Source organism: Camellia sinensis, chromosome 2 (assembly GCF_055761805.1).
Source record: "Camellia sinensis isolate YWXY chromosome 2, ASM5576180v1, whole genome shotgun sequence".
NCBI lineage: Eukaryota > Viridiplantae > Streptophyta > Magnoliopsida > Ericales > Theaceae > Camellia > Camellia sinensis.
In genome coordinates, this window is record NC_138962.1 from 204481056 (window position 1) to 204503947 (window position 22892).

Sequence of the window (22892 nt, forward strand, 5' to 3'; positions counted from 1 at the left end):
CGTGGCTCACAACGGCCCATTATCTAGCTCGGCCCAATTTATATATATAAATTACCCTCTCAAGAATCTATCTCATTTTCTTGGTGGTAGCAGGACGTGGGGGGTGGAGAGACCAAATTGTGAAAAAATGTTTGAAAATAAAAATCACTTTTTTTTCATTTTTAAGAAATTGGAAATTTTTGAAATTAATTTTATTTGTTTAAAAATAAAAACAGAATCATAATTTGTAGCTACATAAGAACCTTCTTAATTTAACAAACAAAATGGCCTTTGATAAAATCAAGTAAAAAAAAAAGATTTATGTAACCAATCCCATTTGATGAGATTTAAAACTTGACTTGATATGATTTGATTTGATTTAGTTATATTTAAGAGTTATTTGAGGGCTATTCAAATTCTTATATTTAATGGGTTATTTCATTCATAATAAAGCTCTTTTGCTTTTCTTAGTCCTTGTACATAGATTTATAATAAATCATGTAAATCACCTTTTTATCTTTCTATTTATTTTATTTTTTAATCAAAAATGCTTTAGAGCTCTAATATAGGAGCTCTAATAGCTCTAATGGGAAGGTGGGTCCCACCCTGATGTGATATTTGTGCCTTGTTTTTTTTTTTTTTTTTTTTACTTTGACACATCATTAGAGCTCAAATTAGAGCTCTATATTTAGAGCTTTCTATCATTTCCCTTTTTTAATTGTTATCTCTCAATCTCATTCCATCATAACAAGAGCATCTCAAAGATAAACTACTGCAATTTACACATATCTAGTGATATAAGGATTACATTTTCTAGCTCAAGCTTCTCAGCTTGAATCTTACAATTGTCCATAAAAAAGGGACATGTTCAAACACTAATTTGAAATACACACTAATTTACAACACAATCAGAAAAACTATATACTCAGAAAACTACCTAAATTTTAAAATTTACAATACAAATTCAAACTCGTACGTCATACTCAGAATGAAACTAGTTGACTAGTTTCAAATTCTGATAACTTTTCTGAATAATTTTTCTCTGGGTGCAACAAGGAAACATAAATTGCTATTATGCAGGGACAATCCAAAGACACTTGTCATTGACCAACTCCTCCCTCCATTTCTTGTTGTTTTTGGCTATGAATTCCTCAACCTTCCTCTTTAAATCCTCATTTTCATCATTTTCACTACTCACATCGTCGTCGTCGCCGCCGCCACCACCTTCATCATTATCTTCTTCATGCCCATCACAACCATGAAAACCATGACTTTCATCTTCATTATCGAAACACTCAAGTAAAAATTCTTTTCCTTGTTTATATTTTACGTATGCTAAACGAGGAACAAATTCATCGTTGTCATCATTGTAATCATCAACCTTTGCTTTGTCTGGTTGAGATTCTACCTCACAAACTAAAGGCGGAAGATAAGAAAATGAATCAAAATGATCTTCACTAGAAGTTTTTGAACTCCCCAACAAGAAGATTGCTATGATGATGAAACTAAAAACAAAAAACAAAACTAAGTTACCAGACTTTGTCACAGCTGAGACAAACTTGGAGACAAAGAGGCTGTGATGGTGAGAGAGTGAAAGACTTGAAAGTACAAAAGAGAATAGCAAGAAGACTCTACGGATTGCTGGAAACAAGAGAAGGGTTATAAGAGTAATTACCCTTATTGTCTTCATGCCCTCAGTACCTCAAAGGTTTCTGATTCCTTCTTTCTCTCTCCTCGTGTGAAGAAAGATCGTTTGGGAGGTCATTATATATAGCCACTTGAAAAGGTATTATTGTTATTATTTTAAATCTCCTTACAACTTATGAAACATAAATAGTTTAAATAAATTAATTATTGAAAAATAAGGATAGACATGTTTTTAATTTCTATTTTTTGACTATCAACTTTCAAATTGCTAGAAACTGCACCAAATAGATTAATGTAACGATCCAATCCGTTCCATAGCTTTACCAGTCATGGGTCCCATTTCAATGATCTACTCCATTCATTTTTAATTCACTATGTGTAGATCATTCATAAATAAAATGAAAAAATCAAGATTGATTTAATAATTGTAACCATATTAGTTCATCACCTTAGTCTTTAAAATAATTGACGACAAGTATGACTTTAAAAATACATAATCCACTTTTATAAACACTCGAGACCTATTTTGGCAATTGACTAAAATAATCAAAAAAGTTAAAAAATCATTACAGAAAAGCCAATTCTCAAAATAACTCGTAGATAATCAAATCATGTGACCAATTTTGATAATCAATTTAATTTTTTAAATGAATGATCTATATAGAGACTTCAAAAAAACTAAAGAAATTCATTGAAACAGGAGCTGTAACAAATCCAGTGGCCCAAACTAATTCAATCTCTAATTTTTTGAGGAATAAGGAGATTATTCAAATGTTTTTCCTGATCAATCCTATTCCACACACATCAAATACTTATCAATCCAACTCATGACCTATGAGGTGCTTAGCACAACAAGTGACTTTAATAACCACTTTGGGTTGAAAAGGTCTACTGTTAAACAACTGAGAGTTTTCCTGAGAAACTTACAGAAAGTCTTCCTATAGAAGTTTATAACAGGATTACTTAACTATGTAAAACCAGCATAGCATATATATATATATATATAGTTGTGTATATGTCATTTGGTTGGCACTGATTTGAATATTACATATGATGAGGTCCAGATACAGGCTATAGGGAAATTTCTCAGCAATTCTTTGGTGGTTATTTTAAAGGAATATACTATTAAAAAAGAATTTAGAATTGCAAGTCTAAAATCAAATGAAAAGTAAATATTAGACAATCAAAGCAATCAATGGCAATGCTGACTTGTAATATAACAAAGGCTGATTGGAGTGTCAAGTGTCAAGAAGAATACTAAAATATTCATTTATTTTAGAAAATGACTTCTCATTTTTCTAAATTTATTAACCCACACCCACACCCACACCCACACCCACACCCACACCCACACCCACATTCTTTTAATACACATATATTTTGTATAATGGTGACGTAAAGACCAGAAAAAATATATATACTTGATAAATAAAAAATTTAATATAACGATAATATCACATATCACCAAATAATAAAACTACACAAGAATAATAAATCTCACTGTTTAAAATAATTTAATAACCGTTACAAAGTGGGTTTAATCACGCTTATATGAAAATTTATTATTGAGTGATGATATCACATATCAGTGATGAGGTGATATGATCATTGTATTGAAAAAAATAAAAATAAAAAATAATTCCAGTCAAGGGAGTCAAGGTCAATGTCCTAATAATGATTTTTTTTTCTTTTTAAGTAACTTTTGCTTCATACACTATAAACAAAAACTACAAACACTCTGACATAAATTTATGCATATATATATATAAACAATCTATATACAGTCCAAATAAATTGCATCAAACAATGTCAATGTCATATTCTACATGTCAAAGAATAAAACCAAAGCAATTTTGAATAATCTGGGCATCACATTCCAATATTTTTCAATGATTCATAAATAAACTAACCATGCACAATCAAAAACCAAACACGCTAGAAAATTTAAAACTCAAAAATCCTTTCAAACATTTCAGGAAATTTTTCGTAAGTTTAGAACATCCATAGTTCTACACCTAACAACAGCAGTAGAGTCCTAAATAACAAGCATACCATTCAAATCTCATGCCTAAATAGTAATGAAATGAAAACAAAAAAGAAAAAGAAAAGATGTGAATAAAAAGTTGTATAGTTCATCCTACACTAGCTGATGATCAATGAGTTCTAATCGATGCTACAACATAAAGATGCAGAGGCCTCGAATTACCCAAGTCAGTGAGGCTGTCGCCTACTCTCCTTGCCAAGATATGTTGATGTCAGTGGCTGACTTCCTAAAGTCCGGTGTTGCTTCCATGGATGCCCAGTTTGTTGTGTGGATGGAAGATGAAGAAAGGTTTGGCTTCGGAGCTGCAGAATTATTTTGCTCCGGTGTACTGTAGCGATCATTGTCCGCATTAGGAGGAAACACAGCAGCTGAGGTTGGAGCATTTGGAGTCGGATTAGGGTTAGTTTTCTGTTTCTTTGGCTTCTTCTGTTCCTGATACCCACTTGGCAGAAAACTGGCTGCAACAACCTGATATAAAGAAGGTAGCAAAATGTCAAAACATGGTTCATCTCATGGGTGGGAAATCTGTAACTTAAGAAGCACAAACACTTCTCTATGGAGGAAGCATGTTGCGTCCGACACTGAAACTCTGCAACATGTCTGACATTTCTTCACCGAGACTTAACTAAAAAAACTTCAATTCGTCATATTAGACACTTTTTGCATTTTTCGGAATGCTACTTGTGCCCTCTACATACACTTTTTTAACATGTCCAAGGCGTATTTTTTGAAAATCACCGTGTCCACATGTCCATGGACGTGCCCAGTGTTATTAAAGGCGCGCCTAGGCATGCGCCTAGGCCCAAGTCCCATCCAGGCCTAAGGTTTGCGCCTTGTAGTGTTCTAGGCCAGGTGACTTCAAAAAGGCACGCCCAGGCCCAAGTCCCATCCAAGCCCAAGGTTTGTGCCTTGTAGTGTTCTAGGCCAGACGATTGTGATAAGGCATTTGATTGGCCCAAGGCTTACGTCTTGAGAGCTTTTTTTTATTATTGTTTTAATTGGTTTTGTTTAAAATCTGACCATTGATTTAATATGGTACAGCTACAGATGATTCCTACTCTTATTACAGATGCTAATACATTGGGTGTTCAACCCCAAATCAATGATAGAAGAAAAATTAGACCTAATTCCTAATCTCCAAAAGGCACTAAATGTTTAACATTTCATTTTATTTATGTTGAACCCTAAATTATTTACTTATATTAAATTATATGTTTTTTTCCGTACAAGGTGCGCCTCACTTCATTGAAGCCTACGTCTCGCTTTGCGCCTTGAGCCTTGGCCCTAGGAGACCTTGGCGCCTTGGTGCGCCTATCGCCTTTAATAACACTGGACGTGCCACAGCAACTACTGTCACTATGGCATCCAATGGGAAATCACGAAATCATGAGGCCAGGAAGATGTGACTAGCAGCAATGTTCATTCTTAAAATAGACAACAATGTGTTGGAATGTGTCTCACATCATTGGGAGTTGTCCCATCTGTACTGGTTATAAGACCTCCAATTTCCCTCTCCTTAACACCTAACTTTTAAGAAGTGTGGGTTGGGCTTTTCAATTTGGTATCAAAGTTTTGGTTGGGCCTGTAATTGGTGTGGCATTTGTCTGGCTATTGTATATTGTGGTCCAGGAGGGTGGATTGTATGTTGTGGTCCAGATGGGTGTGTTGGAATGTATCCTATATTGCCTGGAGTTACCCCATCTGTGCTGTGTTGGAATGTGTCCCACATCGCCTAGAATTGCCTTATCTGAGCTGGTTATAAGGCTCCAATTTCCCACTCCTCAACACCTAGGTTATAAGAAGTGGGAGCTAGACTTTTCAATTCAATGAAGTGAGATATGTATCCCGGTGAAAGTGTTTTAAAAAGTGTAGGCTGGGCTTTTCAATTCGATGAGGTGAGATATGTATCCCGATGAAAGTGAAATTGTACCCAGTGGCACAATTAATTGAAAAGTCCAGACTACACTTCTCCTTAAAACTCAGGTATTAAGGAGAGGGAAACTGGAGCCTTATAAGCAGCACAGATGGGGCAATTCCAGGCGATGTGGGACACATCCAAACACATCCTCCTAGACCACAACATACACTAGTCGAACAAATGGCACACCAATCATAGGCCCAATCAAGCTCTGATACCAAATTGAAAAGTCTAACCCACACTTCTCCCTAAAACAAAGGTATTAAGGAGAGGGAAATTGGAACCTTATATTTTAAGGAGAGGGAAACTGGAGCCTTATAAGCAGCACAGATGGGGCAATTCCAGGCGATGTGGGACACATCCAAACACACCCTCCTAAACCACAACATACACTAGTCGAACAAACGGCACACCAATCATAGGCCCAATCAAGCTCTGATACCAAATTGAAAAGTCTAACCCACACTTCTCCCTAAAACCCAGGTATTAAGGAGAGGGAAACTGAACCTTATAACTAGCACAGATGAGGCAACTCCAGGCGATGTGGAACACATTCCAACACAATTCTCACGTACACTCCATTATTTGCAATTAATTTTCCTACTTCCAGTTTATATGATATTTTCCACACAAATAAATAAATAAAATTGAAAAGAAACTAAGATAGTGTGTGTGGTTCCGTCGAATGATTTTAGGCAGGAATGGTAATTGGGTAAATTCTTGTCTTTTACCGAACAAAACATGAGAGAACGGGTATTCCAACAGAATGACCACAAGGAAAAGCATTAAAGTAATTAGGTTATAGACCACAATTTTCCTCTTTATAGAAAGAAAAGAGAGCTCACCTGTACAGGACCACCAGCAACAAGTAGTCCTGCAAGCGTTCCCCCAATGACACGACCATCTGGGCTAGACAAACAAACATTCAAGCCCCCCATTCTGCCGACTCTGTTTGCCCCTACCTCTGTGGGGGTGAATGATCCTGATAATGTTATAATTTCGAATATTCCCTACAAACAGTTGTAGCAAGAAGAGATCAGGTTTTCCATGTAAGAGAACATAATGCAGCCAAGCACGCTTCATTTTCCGACTGTTAAAATATGCAGAATATGCATTTCAAAATCAAAACTAATATACAGATAAAGATATATAAATGCACATCAGTGCACAATCAAGCATAGATAAAGATAGCATCAGCAGCAGCTCACATGTATCATCCATACAAACAAGTCATGCGAGAGCAGTGTTTGTCAAACAAAGCTGATCAAACTTCATTTTTGTTATCCTTCTTTTTTTCCCTTTTCTTATTCTCAATTCAGAGTTTGCTAGGATTCAAAGAATTCAGAACCCTACCGCATTTCTACCAGTAAAACAAAATTACTGGATACATGAGTGGTGGATCTAATCGAAGTATTGGTCATTTCTGAGAGTATAGGAAGTCAAATGATTTCCATTTTATCTTTCAAAAAACATAAAATATACTTTCTATGGGGATCTAGCAAGGGCTATAACCTTTCAACAATATACATACAATATATCAAACTGACAGATCATTGCAGCAACTCACTCCCAACAATAATAATACATAATAATCTCATCAGAATCATTGGCAGTGTCAGATCATGATGGATTTCCTGTATTAAGTAATTTTGGAATATAAGTCCTGGCCTTTATGCTGTTAAACCAATATCGCAAGCTTGGCTACAAGATTTAACAGTTTTCCACACTGATTAATCCTACTTTTTGTGGCTGTCAATTAGGAATGCGAAAGATCAAGAAGAAATGACTCAGCAAATGAGAAAAAGAGAAAACAAGTATTTCAGTATTGCAACAAAACATTTACATAATGTCTGATATGAATATCTCAGGATAGAATCAGAGTGGATTAGTGGATCATGTTGAATATAGAAATTAGAGTACATAGAATCTTTTTATTTTTAATATTATGTATACAATCTATGATTGTGTCAATCACTGATTCAATATGATTTCTTTATTTATACCATTTCTTAAATTGTATCATGAATCTATTATATATACATGGCCTTTGCGTCATTCATAGAAAAGCCAAATAACTCTTTTCATGCGTTTTGGTATCAGAGCTAGGTTAAGTACTTAGTAATTTTGCGACAGCCTTGCCTTGACCACCCGCCAGACCTCAACCCATTCCACTGCTATATTTTCTTTCAGTAACACTTTGTGGTGATCTCTTCCTCTATCTACAAATTTATTCTTATCTCAAATATCTCTATCATATTTTTTTTTTTACTCGCAATCCATTTTTTTGTGTGTTTCTATTCCACTTTGTCTTTCCCTCTGTTTTAACCTCAAACAAGTTTCTATCTTCAAACCTATTTGAGTTTGAGAAGGTATTATACCTATATCATGGTAAGCATGGTGATATATCATGTGAATCACCTAAGCCGTCCCATCTGGCACACAACCCAAGTCGCCCCCTTGACACACCACCTAAGCCGCCCCCCCGGCACACTTTCTAATAAGCTGCCGCTTGGTGCACTCAATTATCTGTTACCATCATTGTTTAACACCACGTCATAAGGTATGTGTATGCCACAGTTGCTGGTTCAACGTCCAATTAGTCTCTACAACAGTCCGACATGACCCCTTAAACTGTCCCGACATTGATTCCAGTTAGTTCCTACAATGGTCCGGCATGACCCCTTTAAACTGTCCTAACATTGATTTCGGTCAGTTTCTTCTAGGGCAATTCAGTCCCTATTTTTTTCCCTTTCTTAGGGTGTGTTGCTAATATATTAAGCACTTTTTGGCATTTTTTATTTAGTGGACTACCAAATTTGTTCAGTAGCATTTATTTATACTAGCCATTGAGTTTTTCCAAGCTTCTTCCAGTCATCCATTGGCAAGCTGCGATTGTTGAATATCTGCATACCAGCTTAAGAGGGAGCATTGAATATAGAAATTAGAGTACATAGAATCTTTTTATTTTTAGTATTATGTATATAATCTGTGATTGTGTCAATTACTGATTTAGTATAATTTCCTTATTTATATCGTTTCCTAAATTGTATCGTGAATCTATTATATATACATGGCCTCTACCTCATTCATGGAAAAGCCAAATAATTCTTTTCATTCTTTTGATCATTCCAAACATGTTCCTTCTTAATTAGCTTTACCCCATTAATCTATTCGGAGTTTTAAATCCACTACCTTTTTATGCAAAAACCATTATTTCTATGGTCCCAAATTGGTAGTCTCCTTAAAAAAAAGAACCATTCCTTCAAGAAAACACAATAAATGCAAGAACAAATCATCATTTTTACATTATACCCCCAAAGTTTTTATTACTATATCTAAGATCAATTTCTTTTGTGTTCAAATACTACATGATATATTTTATTTTTGTCGCAAGGGGCAATGTACTGAAGTAACATAATTGCTACTTTGATAGGAAATTTTTGTGAGATTAATAAAAATAGAAAGGAAGACATCCAACCTATGAAGGAAAAGATTTTATGACTTGGCATTGGAGTATCATGATTTAGACCATAGTTTTAAATATCAACCGATACATGTCTTATCCGCATATTGGCCGAAATGTATCGAATTCTGGTATTGGGATTTTTAACTTCCCACACTAATATTCAATGATATATCGGTCGAAACTACCTGATATTTGACAATATAGACCATATTGCCGATACAGATATGTATCTTAATACCATTATTTAAAACCATGATTTAGACAAAGAAGCCATTCAAATTCATTCCTTAATTGAGGAAGTGTGGCTTTTGACAATGCCAAAGTATTCTACACATTGGTTAATGGTTTCACCAATTCTAGGGCTAAACAGATTCTTAAATTTGGTATTCAAGTTTGTGTAATGTTTAGTGTCCCAATCATGGAAAGGGCCTCCCACAGAGGGATTCCTAGACCACAGCAAGACCCTCTTGCAAAAGTAACTAAGAGCCATCCCAAGGGGAAATATTAAAAGAAAGGGGACAATTCTATTTACACACCGTCAATCCTCTCAGTACACCATCCCTGTAATTTTTTTTTTAATTATACCTTTGTTCTTTTAGCCAAATACATTTTTATTGCTCACACAAGTCATTCCGTTTCTCAATCCACACTACCCCACCATCACCACCAGCCATCCCACCATCCCTAACCCTAGCCGCCACCTCCTTCTCCTCCACCTTCTTATTCTTTTTCTTTTCTGGCAACTCTCCCCCCCTTCCCTTGCCCATCCACATCAACCTCTACCCCTCACCCAACCTCTCTCTCTCTCTCTCTCTCTCTCTCATTAGAGGAACGATCATTTGACTACGAAGGAGGTCATGGGGGTTGGGCGGCTCGATCGCCGAACTATGAGGAGATTGTGATAACAGTGCTGCGAGGGGTGGGCATTGCGATGGTGAGAGAGGAGGGCGCCGATGAGTAGTGGGGTTGGGAGAGGAGGGTGACAGTGAGGAGCAATGTAGTTGAGGGAGATTCGCTGAAAGGAAAGGAGGGTTAGGGGCCACCAGAGGCAATGAGCTGAGGAGGGGGTGGCGGCCAGCGGTGGCAATGGTTAGGGTTAGGGTTTGCTAGAGATGGAGAAGCAGGTTATTTAGTATTATTTGAAAAATAGTGGTGTGTATTAAGGCAAAATCAAACTTTTCAATTTAGGTGTGGTGTGGAATGAGCAAATAGGGAGGAGATGGTGTGAACTAAGAGATTTGATGGTGCATAAATAAAACCACTCAAAGAAGGGCTACCAAGCATTAGGGTGAAATTACTTTATCAGCGACTGTGGAAGCATGGTGGTCCTTAGCGGGTCCCAAAAGCCTCTAAAACCTGAACTATAGAAAAATGGGTTGAAAAGTTTTCCTTTCTTATTTCAGTTTATATCTGATTTCAGTTTTCCTTTCTTTTGTCAAATCCCTCTATTGTTCCATAATGTTTTACCTTGCAGTTCATTTTAGTATCTATTCACATTGATGTGGATTTGCTGCAGGTTGCATCTAGGTTTTTCTCACCTTTCTAGCTTTTTGTGTCGAAGATGGAGGAGACTACCACTATCATTAGAGTTCAAAATCCGCTTCATTTATGGGTCTGCTGATGAAAACAGCAAAATAATCACTCTTCTTTCGATCTAGGTATGTCAATTACCATAAATTAATAGTGGATGTTGTAAGAATTGTCACTATTTGTTCCTTCAGAATGTGTTTTGTTGGAGAATTTGAGGATCCTAGAGGATGCGATTACGATTTGAGCCCTTCAAATCCAAATCTTGTGTTTCAATCAATCCTCAAATTGGATTTTAAAGCCTAATCCCACATATGAGATTGTAATTATAAAAAATAGATTTAGTAAGAATTTGATTTGAAATGACCCGTCCAAACAACGAATCTTAAATATCACATATTAGCGATTCTAAGATTAGTATTCTTAAGAGTGGAAAATCATAAGCCAATTATAGTTCCATGGGTTAAAGAACGCCAAGGGTTGCTTCTTTTTTGGTTAATTCTAGAATGAAAGAAGGAAAAAAAGAAAAAAAGAAAACAAACGACTCGCATGGTTAATAGAAAAGTATAGAGAGAGAGAGAAGGAAAGATCTACATATGATTTTCATAGATTTAGAAAAAGCTCATAATATAGTGTTTAGTGATGTAATAATAGCATTTGGTGATGTGGCCAACGGGTATGTTGATGCGATAAAAGACATGTATAATGAGTTGTGACTGCGATTAGATCACCTGCGGGAAAAACTAGTGAATTTCCAATTACTGTAGGGTTACATCAAAGGTCAACTTTGAATCCTTACCAATTGGCTTTAGTAATGGATGAATTAATTAAACACATTTAGGATGATGTCACATGGTGTATGTTGTTCGCAAATGATATAGTTCTAGTAAATGAAACTAAGGAAGGGATTAACACTAAATTAGAAATTTGGAGACAAGCACTTGAATCGAAGGATTTAAAATTAGTACACATAAAACTGAATAGATGAAATGCAATTTTAGTGATAGTTAAAGGTAAAAATAATAGAGAAGTACAAATTGAAATACAGGAGATAACAAATGGTGAACATTTTCTTTACTTAGGTTCAGTTATTAATAAGGATGGTAAGGTTAATGATGATGTAATTCAAAGAATTAAAGTAAGGTGGCTAAAATGGAAGAATGTGTTTGGAATATTATGTGATTGACGAACACTAACAAAATTAAAATTTTATAAAATAAAAATAACATAAACGATGTTTTATGGGATATAATGTTGGCAACTAAGAGACAACACGTTCATGGTGAGTATAGTTGAGATGAGAATGCTTAGATGGATGTGTGATAAGACTAGAAAATATATAATTAGAAATGAATATGTTTATGAAATGGTAGAAGTAACATCAAATAAAGATAAGTTGAGAGAGAATATGGTCAGACATTTAGTTATGTACAACAAAAACGTATGCTTGCAATAGTAAGGAAGAGTAATACGATCACCATAAAATGGAAATTTAGGCAAAGGGAAGACCTAAACTATCATGGGATACAGTAATAAATAATATATAAATTTATTTAATTTAACTGAGCATATAGTCCTTGATAGAACATAATGGCGAAAATAGATTCATGTAGCTGATCTCACTTGAGTTGGACACAAGGCTTGGTTTAGTTTGGTTTGGTTTCAAAATGAAGTGGAATGGATTGCAATGTTTACTTGAGGTAGTCGAAATTGAAGGTTTCATGATTGAAATAGGAAAAAAGTGAAGAAAAAATTAGGTAAGTCTAAAAATATAAAAGAGAAGATTGAAAAAGAAAAACTACTTCAAACTCAAGAAGAAACCCAATGTCTAGAATAATTGATCAACAAATAGTAGCCTCAGCCTATTCCTCAAAAATTTGACTCTCGTGTTACATCATTGTTATTTTGTAGGCTTCTTTCATAAATGTGACGGCAAAAAAACATTACAATAAAAGATAATGTACATATCATACCTAAACATATAATAAACAGTTGCAGGATCCGAGATCATTGAAGAAAGTGACTATGTTGCAAGGCATAAACTTGCAGTAAGGTGATGAGATGTGTAGATATTTCATATATAGTGACTTTTGTGGGTACTGTTGTGCAGTTTAAGGAAATATTAAATAAAATATTGGCTCAAAATAAAATTTTACCATGCCCGCTCAGTCTTTAAATATTCAGCTCCTCCATCAAACCATAAAATTATCTAATCATACACAAGTTTCATAAATGAAGCATGCAATCTCATGTCCAAAACTTACTTCATGAGACCTATTCAAAAGTGCAGTGTGTACTACAACATATGGAAGTATGCTTGTAGCAGAGAGGTCAAAAACATCCTGTTAATCATTCAAGAGTTGCACTCTTTGTGATTAAATCCAAAAATAAAAATAATGAAACACTACTTTCAAAATAGATAAAGAAACCATACCTCATAGGTCAATGTAGCACCAGAAGAATCAGGATGTCGAAGAGTAGCATTTGAAATTAAACCAATAGCAGAGATGATGCAAATAGCTCGAGGCCCTTGCTTAGTAAATGAGATAATCTTCATGGTAATATCCTAAGGAACAAAGCAAACCCACAAATGAAGTTGTGTTCAGCACACAAAAATCAAAAATAGTAAACAGGCAGAAAAATAAACTGTAGGTTTAGAGAAGAGAAGGAATTAGGTAATGAATTAGACTTCATTCCCTTTTATATTGATAATTGAGCAATTACAGGCATAGTCTGAGCAATCACAAAAAAAGGAAAAAAGGAATAAATACAATTATTTCCTATTATAACAATTTCCTATTCTAACATAAACCATTCCTATGAAGAAAACATGAGTATGTGCAATGTGTTTTCAATTTGCCATTTCATTTATGCAGGACCCTTGTGTCTGAGGGAAACATACTGTTCCTCTATTGTATTTTTGCATAGAGAGCATTGTTTTAAATGTGTGCGCCGCAGCGAAGTTGCGTAAAACAGCCTAGATATCGTTCTGGCATATGTAACTCTTGAATTCACAAGAGAAGAAGAATGGAATCCACAAGAAATACTAGAACAGAGAAATTTTATTAAAGCAAAAATTCAATTTCCATGAAAGATATAACCATATTTATAACAAAGTAATCCTACTCCTTTGACACGAAATAATAAAGCCAAACCAAACCAAACCAGCCTTAAGTCCCATCAAATGGGGTCGGTTGCATGAATCCCTCTTCTCCACTCGACTCTATCCAAGGCCATTTCGTTAGTCAAACAAAATAATAAAGAATTAAGGAAAATTACAAAAATTAGCAAATTTGAGTTACACTCAAATTTAAACACTAGAAACAAAACAAAACAAAACAAAAAACAAAAAGGAACAAGTGAAAACAAGTGGCATCATGATTGGCAACTCCTAAACAAAATTATAACCAAACTAAAACTTTCCAAAAATAGTGAGAATGGCAATTTGATGCCCCAAACTATGGAATTCACTCAAAAAAAGTGGCTCAGGTCTGCAAGGGTAAACTCAAGCTGCTGAGTGTGACAATGCAGGCTCGATTTGAGGGAAACCACTTTGCATCTCCCAGCAACCTCAATTAATAGGAACCAACATTTTGTAAGGTAAAAAAAACCAAAAGAATGCGGAAGAGTAAATCTAGCATTCATTGAGAAGGTACACATGAAACTCTCAAATAATTCCACAAGGATGCTTCACTCGATGGATGTGTGTGTTTGTTAGTTTGCATCTATTTACTATGTTTGCTTTCACTTCATATTCATCTTTTCATTTTCTTCAACTTTATTTCCATTTTTATCTTGTGTATTAAATATGTAAAGTTTAAGTATAACTGCGTACCTATGAGGTATGGGTCTAAATCTATGTTTGCTAGGCTTTCCTTTTTTTCCTTCAATATCCAAATCATAGACTTGGAAAGAAACATTCTGATAGCATTTCTATACATTTAGGTTGTACCCAGTGCCAGGGGCAGAGCCAAGATTACAACATTGGGGGGGCCAAAAGTAAGGTACTAGGTAAGTCAAAGCAGTCGAGTCAAGTCTAATTTAGACGAGTAAAATCAACAAATCACTATTAAAACTAAGCAAATAAATAATTACAAAAATGTATTCTAGAAACTTGAATTTTAATGATTACCACTAGGAAAATGCATATGAGAAATAATATCATATAATTTATCTAGTACATGAAAGGTAAAGAATTACATATCGCATTGCGTACAAAAAAAATTTAAGTTGTCTCATACTACGGCTGTAAACGAGCCGAACCAAACCAAGCCGAGTCAAGCTTTCGTATGTTTAGGCTTTTTATTAAGATTTTAATGAGTTCGAGTTTGAGCTTGAGCTTAATGAAAATTTAATGAACCGAGCTCGAGCCAAGTTGAGTCAGGCTTGACTCGAGTTCGAGCCTGTACAAGAGCCATAACGAGTTAAAAAAATTATAAATTCATACTTGCGTATGAGACTAAAGTTACAATTGAAATTTTGATTATACAATTATATATATAAACATATTAAAAGAAAAGTCAATATCTTACCAAAATAATAATATCTACCAATATTATATAAATGCATTATCTGTAGTTAGCAATTATTTACGTATAAATAAATTTAGCTATTATTTACATTATTTAAATATATAATTAACATATTTATCCTATTTTTTATACATACTTTTATATTATTTAATATATAATTATATATTTATTCTATTATTTAAATAAATGTTAAACGAACAGCTAATGAGCCGAACTTTAGTATGCTTGAAATTGTTTATTAAGATTTTAATGAACTCGAGCTCAAAAGTAATAAAAATTTAACGAACCGAGTTCGAACGAGCCCTTGCCAAGCAAAACTCGAGCTTGTTCATGAACGACTCTATTCATTTGCAACCCTATCTCATACTAATGAATGGAAAAGGAAAATAGATGTTTTTTTTAGAAAAGAAAATAAGCAAAATTATGATATATACTCCTAAAAAGTGAATGCCATATGTCTTTTCAAAACTAGACCACAATGATTGGTAACAAAATAACGATAGTTAATAACTTTTATCACCATAATAATTCGTAATATTTTAATATTCATAACATAATCATAATAGTTCGTTTCATAACCGCAATGATTTGTAAGTAAAACTTTTCTTGTAGTGCACATCATTTTATAACATAACTACAATAATTTGGACTGACAAAAACTCATAATGATTCTCAAAAGTGTAATATATAAAGCCTCGTTTGGGAACAGGCTATTCTAATAATTTTTTGACTTTTTATGAAAAGATGTGCAGAAAAGTAGAGAGAGTAATGTGACAAATAGTGACTTTTTGACTTTTTCGCTAAAATATATAATTGACAAATGAGGCCCAAGTAACAATATAAGAAGCTTAGGGAGGCCAAATACAATTAAGTTACATAAAAACCAAATAAAATTACATACATGTGAAGAGACCATTACTTGGTGTAGACTGTAGTGGTAAAAGCTTGGACTTTCAAGTGTGAGACATGAGTTTGTTTGAGTCACATAGCAACCACTTAATGATTTGCATGCCAAAGGATAAGCCTTTACCAAGTCTATCCCTTGTAGCACCCTTCACTCTTAGGGACTAGCACTAAGGAATGGCCTTATGTGTAGATATGTATGCATGCATCAAATTGTAAATTGTCTACAAGGTTCAAATTTAACTTCAACCTTAACTTCAGTTCTCCATTATGGAATAAGTTCATGAGAAGTTAAAAAGAGTTCAGAACATAGTGACAAATGATGTTTTAATTTACATATCCTGAACTTCAAAAAATTGATTAAACTTTTCTAGCGGCAAAGGTTCAGCATGGACTTAAATTTTGATTTACTACACTTTTAAATTGACTCTCACATACTCAAAACTACACATTTATCATCTTTGACATTAGCACAAATTGCTAATGTCCCTTATTTCCTCTTCTTTTGTTTTTGTTTTTGTTTTGTGTGTGTGTGTGTGTGTGTGTGTGTGTGTGTGTGTGGGGGGGGGGGGGGGGGGGGGGGGGGGGGGGCGTGGTTGGGGTTTTAGTTTACCATCTTGGCCATTTATGCAAGTTCTCAAGCATTCTGTTCATTACCCCCTGCATAGGGTTGGATGGAATCAGGGGGAAGGAAGGTGGCCAAAAATAAAATAAAACAGGAAGTAAAAAGCCCAAAAAGGGAAACCTTTCTTATTCTTACCATCAACGATTGAATGTAAGAGACAACCAAGGTTGTGAGATATAAGCCCGCTCCTGCAGAAAAAACTTCATGCAATATATTTAATTTATTGGCTGGCCAATAATGGCTTGACAACTGCCTGAAGCAGCAGTTGTGACAGTCCAAGAAAACCTACATGACCCTAAATCATGTGTTTTTATCAATATTCTAAATGTAGAAACAAATCCTCAAAAGGTGACAGTTTCTATCCATGCCTTCATGATGTTGCCTATGATGATCTTTTTGCCAAGGGCATTGCCAATAAACAAGGCAACTAGGGAATTGGAAATAAAAGTTTACCATTGCTGAATTCAAAAACCAAATTGTGGTTAAAAGGTTGTTAAAATAGGGATCCTACATTGGGTCATTAGAGGAGTTTACAAGATCAGATCAGACCGAGGATCGTAAGATCCTACTGAAAAAGAAAAATTACATAATAATTTAATTTAAATAAACATTTTTAAAAAAAGTAAACACAAAATAGTCTAAATTATACATGAAAAAAGTGAAGATATTGTAAAAAAATAATTTTCCATAAAAAATATAAATATAAATATCATACAATAGAAAACTTGAATAGTAAAAGTTTTACACTTCATCAAAAAAGAAAGTGAAAAAAAAGAGTTTAATAACAAAACACTTTGCATTCTACAATGATGCATATGAAGGAAAAATATTTAACAAAGTTGGATTTGACAATAGATTGAAAACTCAAAAAGAGCGGCTTGGCCAAATGATAAGGCTCGTCATTAATGTCCCACGTGGAGCAAGTTTGAGTCACAAAAATAGCCTCTTCTAAATTTTAAGGTAAAGTTGTGTACATATTGTCCTCCCCAAACCCCACTATGACTAAGTTTGTATTTTGTGGCTAGTTAGTTTTCTTAAATTATTCCAATATATAAATGTGTTTCCCTAGTTTGTTTTTTCAGTTTATTTGATTCAATATGGCTTATTTTTGTATTCATTTGGACCACATAAAATTGGTATTTAGGTAACTAATTTATAATAAAATTAGCTTGCGTAATACAAACAAGGTTTACAAATTGGATTGGTAGGATCAAATCTAGATTGGGATTCCACAATCCTATAAGATCCAACTATCATGATCAATAGATCCTCCCTGTAAGGGATTTTTTACACAATTCGGATCAATTGTGCCAAATGGATCATAAGATCGTAAGATCCGAATCGGAATACTGATCACCATGGATTAAACTCACATTAATTGAAAAAAGAAAATGGAGTAGTTAAATGAATTCGCTACAAACAAGGAAGAAAATCTTTTTTGGGAATTGAAACCCCATTCAAAAGCTCAAGGATCTCCCGCATAGCCTCTTGTTGAATATTTTGTTATACATTAATAGGCCCATTTCTTAACAGCTTAAGCTTTTGGAATACTTTGTGACTTAACATAGTATCAAAGCTCAAGTTGGGAGAGGCTTTGGGTTCAAATCTCTTCGTTTGAATTTGTTCTCCTTTTGCTTTATGCTTCTCTCTATGTATGTCTCTTTGCATCTCCACATGCAAGATGGGGTTACAGGTGAAGGAGACTGTTGGAGAACTTGATATACATTGTTTGGGCCCATTTCCTAACAACGCAAGCTTTTGGGACAACTAGTGACCTAACATCTCTAACTCCCAGTCATGAAGCGACCTAATTAATAATTGTTCCCATAGTATCCTAGAATCGGAAACTCTCAAAATTTTATCCAAATCGTTAGAATAAATATTCTAACTTTATTATTTAATCTACAAAGTAAATATGTGTATGTATAAGAATCTTGGGGAAGCTTTTAGTACACTTAATGAGCAATTGGACAAGGCTTCAAATGCCAAAAAGGTTACTCTTCCGTAAGTTGTTCAGCCCCCCCCCCCCCCCCCCCCCCAAAAAAAAAAAAAAAAAAAAAAAGAATAGAAATCAACTTTGGCCTATGCCCTTGTCACATTAAAATGTTCCTAATGCTAGAATGGATGGAAGGCTCATTACATTCGTGTCTCCTAGACATAGCCCTCGAGCACATACGAAAATTAACGACATGTGTAGCCAACACTGTACTAATACCACATTAGGCATATGGTGATTACACTCAAATACAAGTGGTGGCATATCTAAAGATTGATGATATCTAGTGGGAAAGTAGAGAGACAAAAGTAGATATTACATTGAGCAAGAACTGCACAACAATGCTCTCTTAAGCAATTTCAAGAACATATGCCAAAGAAAAACATAATCATTTCCAAAGAGGAACACCAAATCCGTTTTAGATATTTGGGGATTGTAGAATAGTCATTTTGCATTGTTCAAGTCTCTCTTCTCTCATCTAATATCCTTCCTCTCATTTTCCAACACCAGGAAGAAATTTCATTCAGATCCCACAACGGAGAATCCCTGTCACAACCTAAAGTTTAAAAAAAATGTGGATAAGGAAAAGCATTAGTACATGGTAGAACATTACATTAAACCAAGATGTATTCCACTCAAATGGTTGGCATTATGATTTGATAAGAATAAAAAATAAATAAAATATACAGTAGCAAGACTATAAGTATTCATACAAACCTACAAAAAAAAAAAAGTATTCATACAAGAAACATGTTCTCTTTTTCTAGCCAAACATACCTCTCCTTTGTTAACAGTGATCATGTGAGTCATAAAATTTGTCCCAGCAGAACAATCCACCAAATCACCTATAAAATAGGAGTTTAAATAATGTTGGTACACTATGATATTAAAAATACAGAGTATGCAATAAATTTGCTAATCTAGACAATCAGGGCCTCCACTTCCGGAGGTGTGGTCTTCTACTAACTCATAAACATGCAGGCTATCTGACTCTACTACATTTAGTTAAACCCCAAAAGGCCAAATTTTCTTTACCATAACCACAGCTCAACATTGAGAAAGGAATAGAAACATCACCTCCCTTCCAGACTCATGTCTACATAACTCAAGGATACTATACTTTAAGCTTTAACAAAATCCATTTTTGTGTGTCATATGAGTGATTTTACCATTTCAGCACACAACTTAGAAACTTTGTCGTGCTTTGTTGTTTTACAATAATACCCATAAAATAACTGCCGTACAGTTGTAATAGAATAACTACAATATGATAACAAATTCAACCCATCTTCATCATTCATCAAATTGCCTAAAAAATTAGATGTAAAAGTAATTTAGAAAATAGCAAGAAGTAACAGATTAAGCCAGAAAAGGAATGTTCCCCACTCTCACACCAATGCCACAAAAGCCATCATTTTATTTCCGTACAAACCAGCGTTTACTTCCAGACATGAGCAGAAGCATCTCACATAATGGTCCACACAAATTTCAACAACAAATAGAATCCACACCTCAAATGGAATGTTAAAACCCATCTCGAACTATAAACAGAAACAACCCATAAATAGTCAGCCAAGACAGACAAACTAATTATGTCGACATTATTATCAAGACCTAAGATGATAATCTGTGGATCTTATTATAGCAATAAACAAATAAATAATTGATCATGCTTGAAGCTTCAATTATACTAAATTCTGAAACGGAAATTGGCTGTGAAAAGCCTCCATTACCTGAATTATCCAAATCCATTTTCTCCTTCTGCTTGTTCTCCGAACCAATTGGACGCCCTCTACCCCGTTTGTTGGCTGAGAAGTTACCGGTGGATGCTGGTGGAGCTGATGATGAAATTGGAATTGGGGACAACGCCCTCGAAAGTGCACCATCCGGGCCATACTTCCTTGGTCTACCTCGTTTTTTCTTTCCCATTGTTTCTGCCACTCCAGCAGCCATTGGCAGCTCAACCACCGTTGGATTTCCGGCCATATTTTCGGTCCTTGCCGCTACATGGTAGTTGGATGGAGCCTCAGCTCCGATCACTGTCACTCCTGCACTCATATTTTCTCTTGCTTCCATGCTTCACAAAATTCTTCCAGTTACTAAACCAACAATCAGATTTTTGTTGACTTTGAACACCTAAATCACAATACCTGCAAAACATAAATCCATCACAAATTTAAAATTATTAAAAATAAATAAATCAAACCATGTATGGAAAAAGCAAAGAAAACCAACAACAACAAAAAATTCAAATTGAAAATCAAAAGATAAGGAAGTTTCTATTTATAGTTCAACATATAAACCAATTCACATGCAACTAAAGATCTTAAAAAATCATACAACAATATAAGTTCAAATACAATGAAATTAAAAAATAAAAATGAAATTTTGCTCTTTCTATTTTCTGTTCAGTTCTTTCTTTCTTTCTTTCTTTCTTTCTTTCTTTCTTTGACCCTTTTTTTTTTGTATATCTCACGGACTAAATATTAAACTCCATGCTCAAAGTTTCTGCAATCTTCAAAGATCAAACTTGTGATTTCGAATATAATGCACTAAAAATTTTTGACACTCTTTTTTTTTTTTTGTATATATATCATGCACTAAAAATTCACCTTCATGCTCAAATTTTCTGCAATATTAAACTTTAAACCTCGTGATTTCGAAACCAAAACTCCATAAAAGGGCATAGAAAAGAACAAACATGAAAAAGGGGGGGAAATCAAAAACAAGAAACTATTAAGAAATCATTTAAAAAATAAGCCTGAAACTCAACATTTTCTCATATCGTCAAAAACATCAAAACTTTTAACCCAAAAATCCAAATAATAATAATAACAGATCAAATCAAATCAAAAGTACAAAAGCCAAAAAGAAAAAATACAAATCAAAACCCATAGAGATAACATCAAATTTAAGTTCAAGATTCTTTCTTATCTTCAACATGCAAACCATCACCAACAAAAATAATAAATAAATAAAAATTAGAACTAAAAAATTAGAGAAAATCAACAATTTCAAGAACAACATTTCCTTGATAGTCAACCCACATACCACTAACCGTAACTCTACATTCAAAAACTAAACATTCCAGAAGAAGTTAGGATAAAACTTACAACACCACTATTCTCTGTCAGAGCTCTTCACATTTGCAGACCAGTACTTCAATGTCACTCCCTCAACAGATCAAAAGTTCCAAAATTTTACCTACAAAAAAAAAAAAACCCACAAATTTTACCGAGAAACAAGCATTTTTCTGAAAACCCAAAAGAGATTACCGGGCAGTTGTTTGAGAGAAGCTGTCTAAATTCCAAAAAGCAGAGACTATACATACCCAGGTGTGTGTATATCTATATTTGTGTACAGATTATAAATAAATAAATAAATAATAAAATAGTAGGGGAGTATTTCAAAAATTGAATTTGGATTAAGACGAATTTCAAGTCCGGGTAAGAAATTGAATTCGAAATGACCAGCGAGAGGAGAGGGCTAAATTGGTAATAAAAATTGCAAATTTGGGAAATAAAAATAAAATGAATTAAAAAAATTGTTTGAAATTATTTAAATAAGTGCACTTTTTAAATTTTTATAAAAAAGATATATAAAAAAATAGGAAGATGATGTAACCTAAAAAATATAAAAAGATAAAAAGTGTGCTTATATAGCACACTCTCAAAAAATGGAAATTTAAAATTTAAAATTCAGAACAGTTGTTTGAATTTTTAATTTTTTAATATTTTAATTAATTTAAAAAAATTTAGATTTACTTATATACACTTAAAAAACATAAAATTTATGTAAAAATTTATTGAATATAACAAAATACAAAAATATATTAAGTTTTACATTTTTGTATTTAATACATTTTTATAAGATTTTTTTATAAAATTTGTATTTTTAAATGTATCTAAATTAAGTAAATCTAAAATTTTAAAAATATATATTATTAAAAAATTATTAAATTTAAAGCAATACAGATTGATAACTCATAAAATTATTTTTAATAATTGCAAATCAAATTGTTTTGAGGTAAATGCATTCGATGGAATTTCAAAAAAATTATAATTTTAATTATTAATATTTATAAAAAAAATTACTAATTCATAACTATTTGGGGCATTTATTAGTAAATTAATTTTTAAGTACTTGTATCACACTTAGTTCATATTTAAGTTAATTAATTTACTGATAAATCTTATTATTTGAATATTTGATCCATCAAATTCTAATTATCATATTTAAGATATTTTATGAATAA

General features: G+C 33.7%; 1 protein-coding gene across 2 annotated transcripts; it reads right to left on the reverse strand.

The window, feature by feature from the left end:
- Positions 1-3569: 3569 nt before the first annotated feature.
- Positions 3570-22094, reverse strand: LOC114307929 (AT-hook motif nuclear-localized protein 1). 2 transcript variants are annotated; one of them, XM_082916623.1, is made up of 7 exons: positions 21969-22094; positions 21751-21841; positions 20371-20787; positions 19415-19482; positions 13016-13147; positions 6434-6598; positions 3570-4138 (listed from the first exon to the last, which is right to left on the reverse strand). In XM_082916623.1, exons 3-7 carry the CDS (start codon positions 20711-20713, stop codon positions 3854-3856), a joined length of 993 nt encoding a protein of 330 aa, XP_082772749.1. In that variant the 5' UTR covers positions 20714-20787; positions 21751-21841; positions 21969-22094; the 3' UTR covers positions 3570-3853. The 2 variants fall into 2 exon arrangements, with proteins under 2 accessions (XP_082772749.1, XP_082772748.1); XM_082916622.1 differs by having other exon boundaries at positions 21913-21973.
- Between the last annotated feature and the right edge of the window lie 798 nt (positions 22095-22892).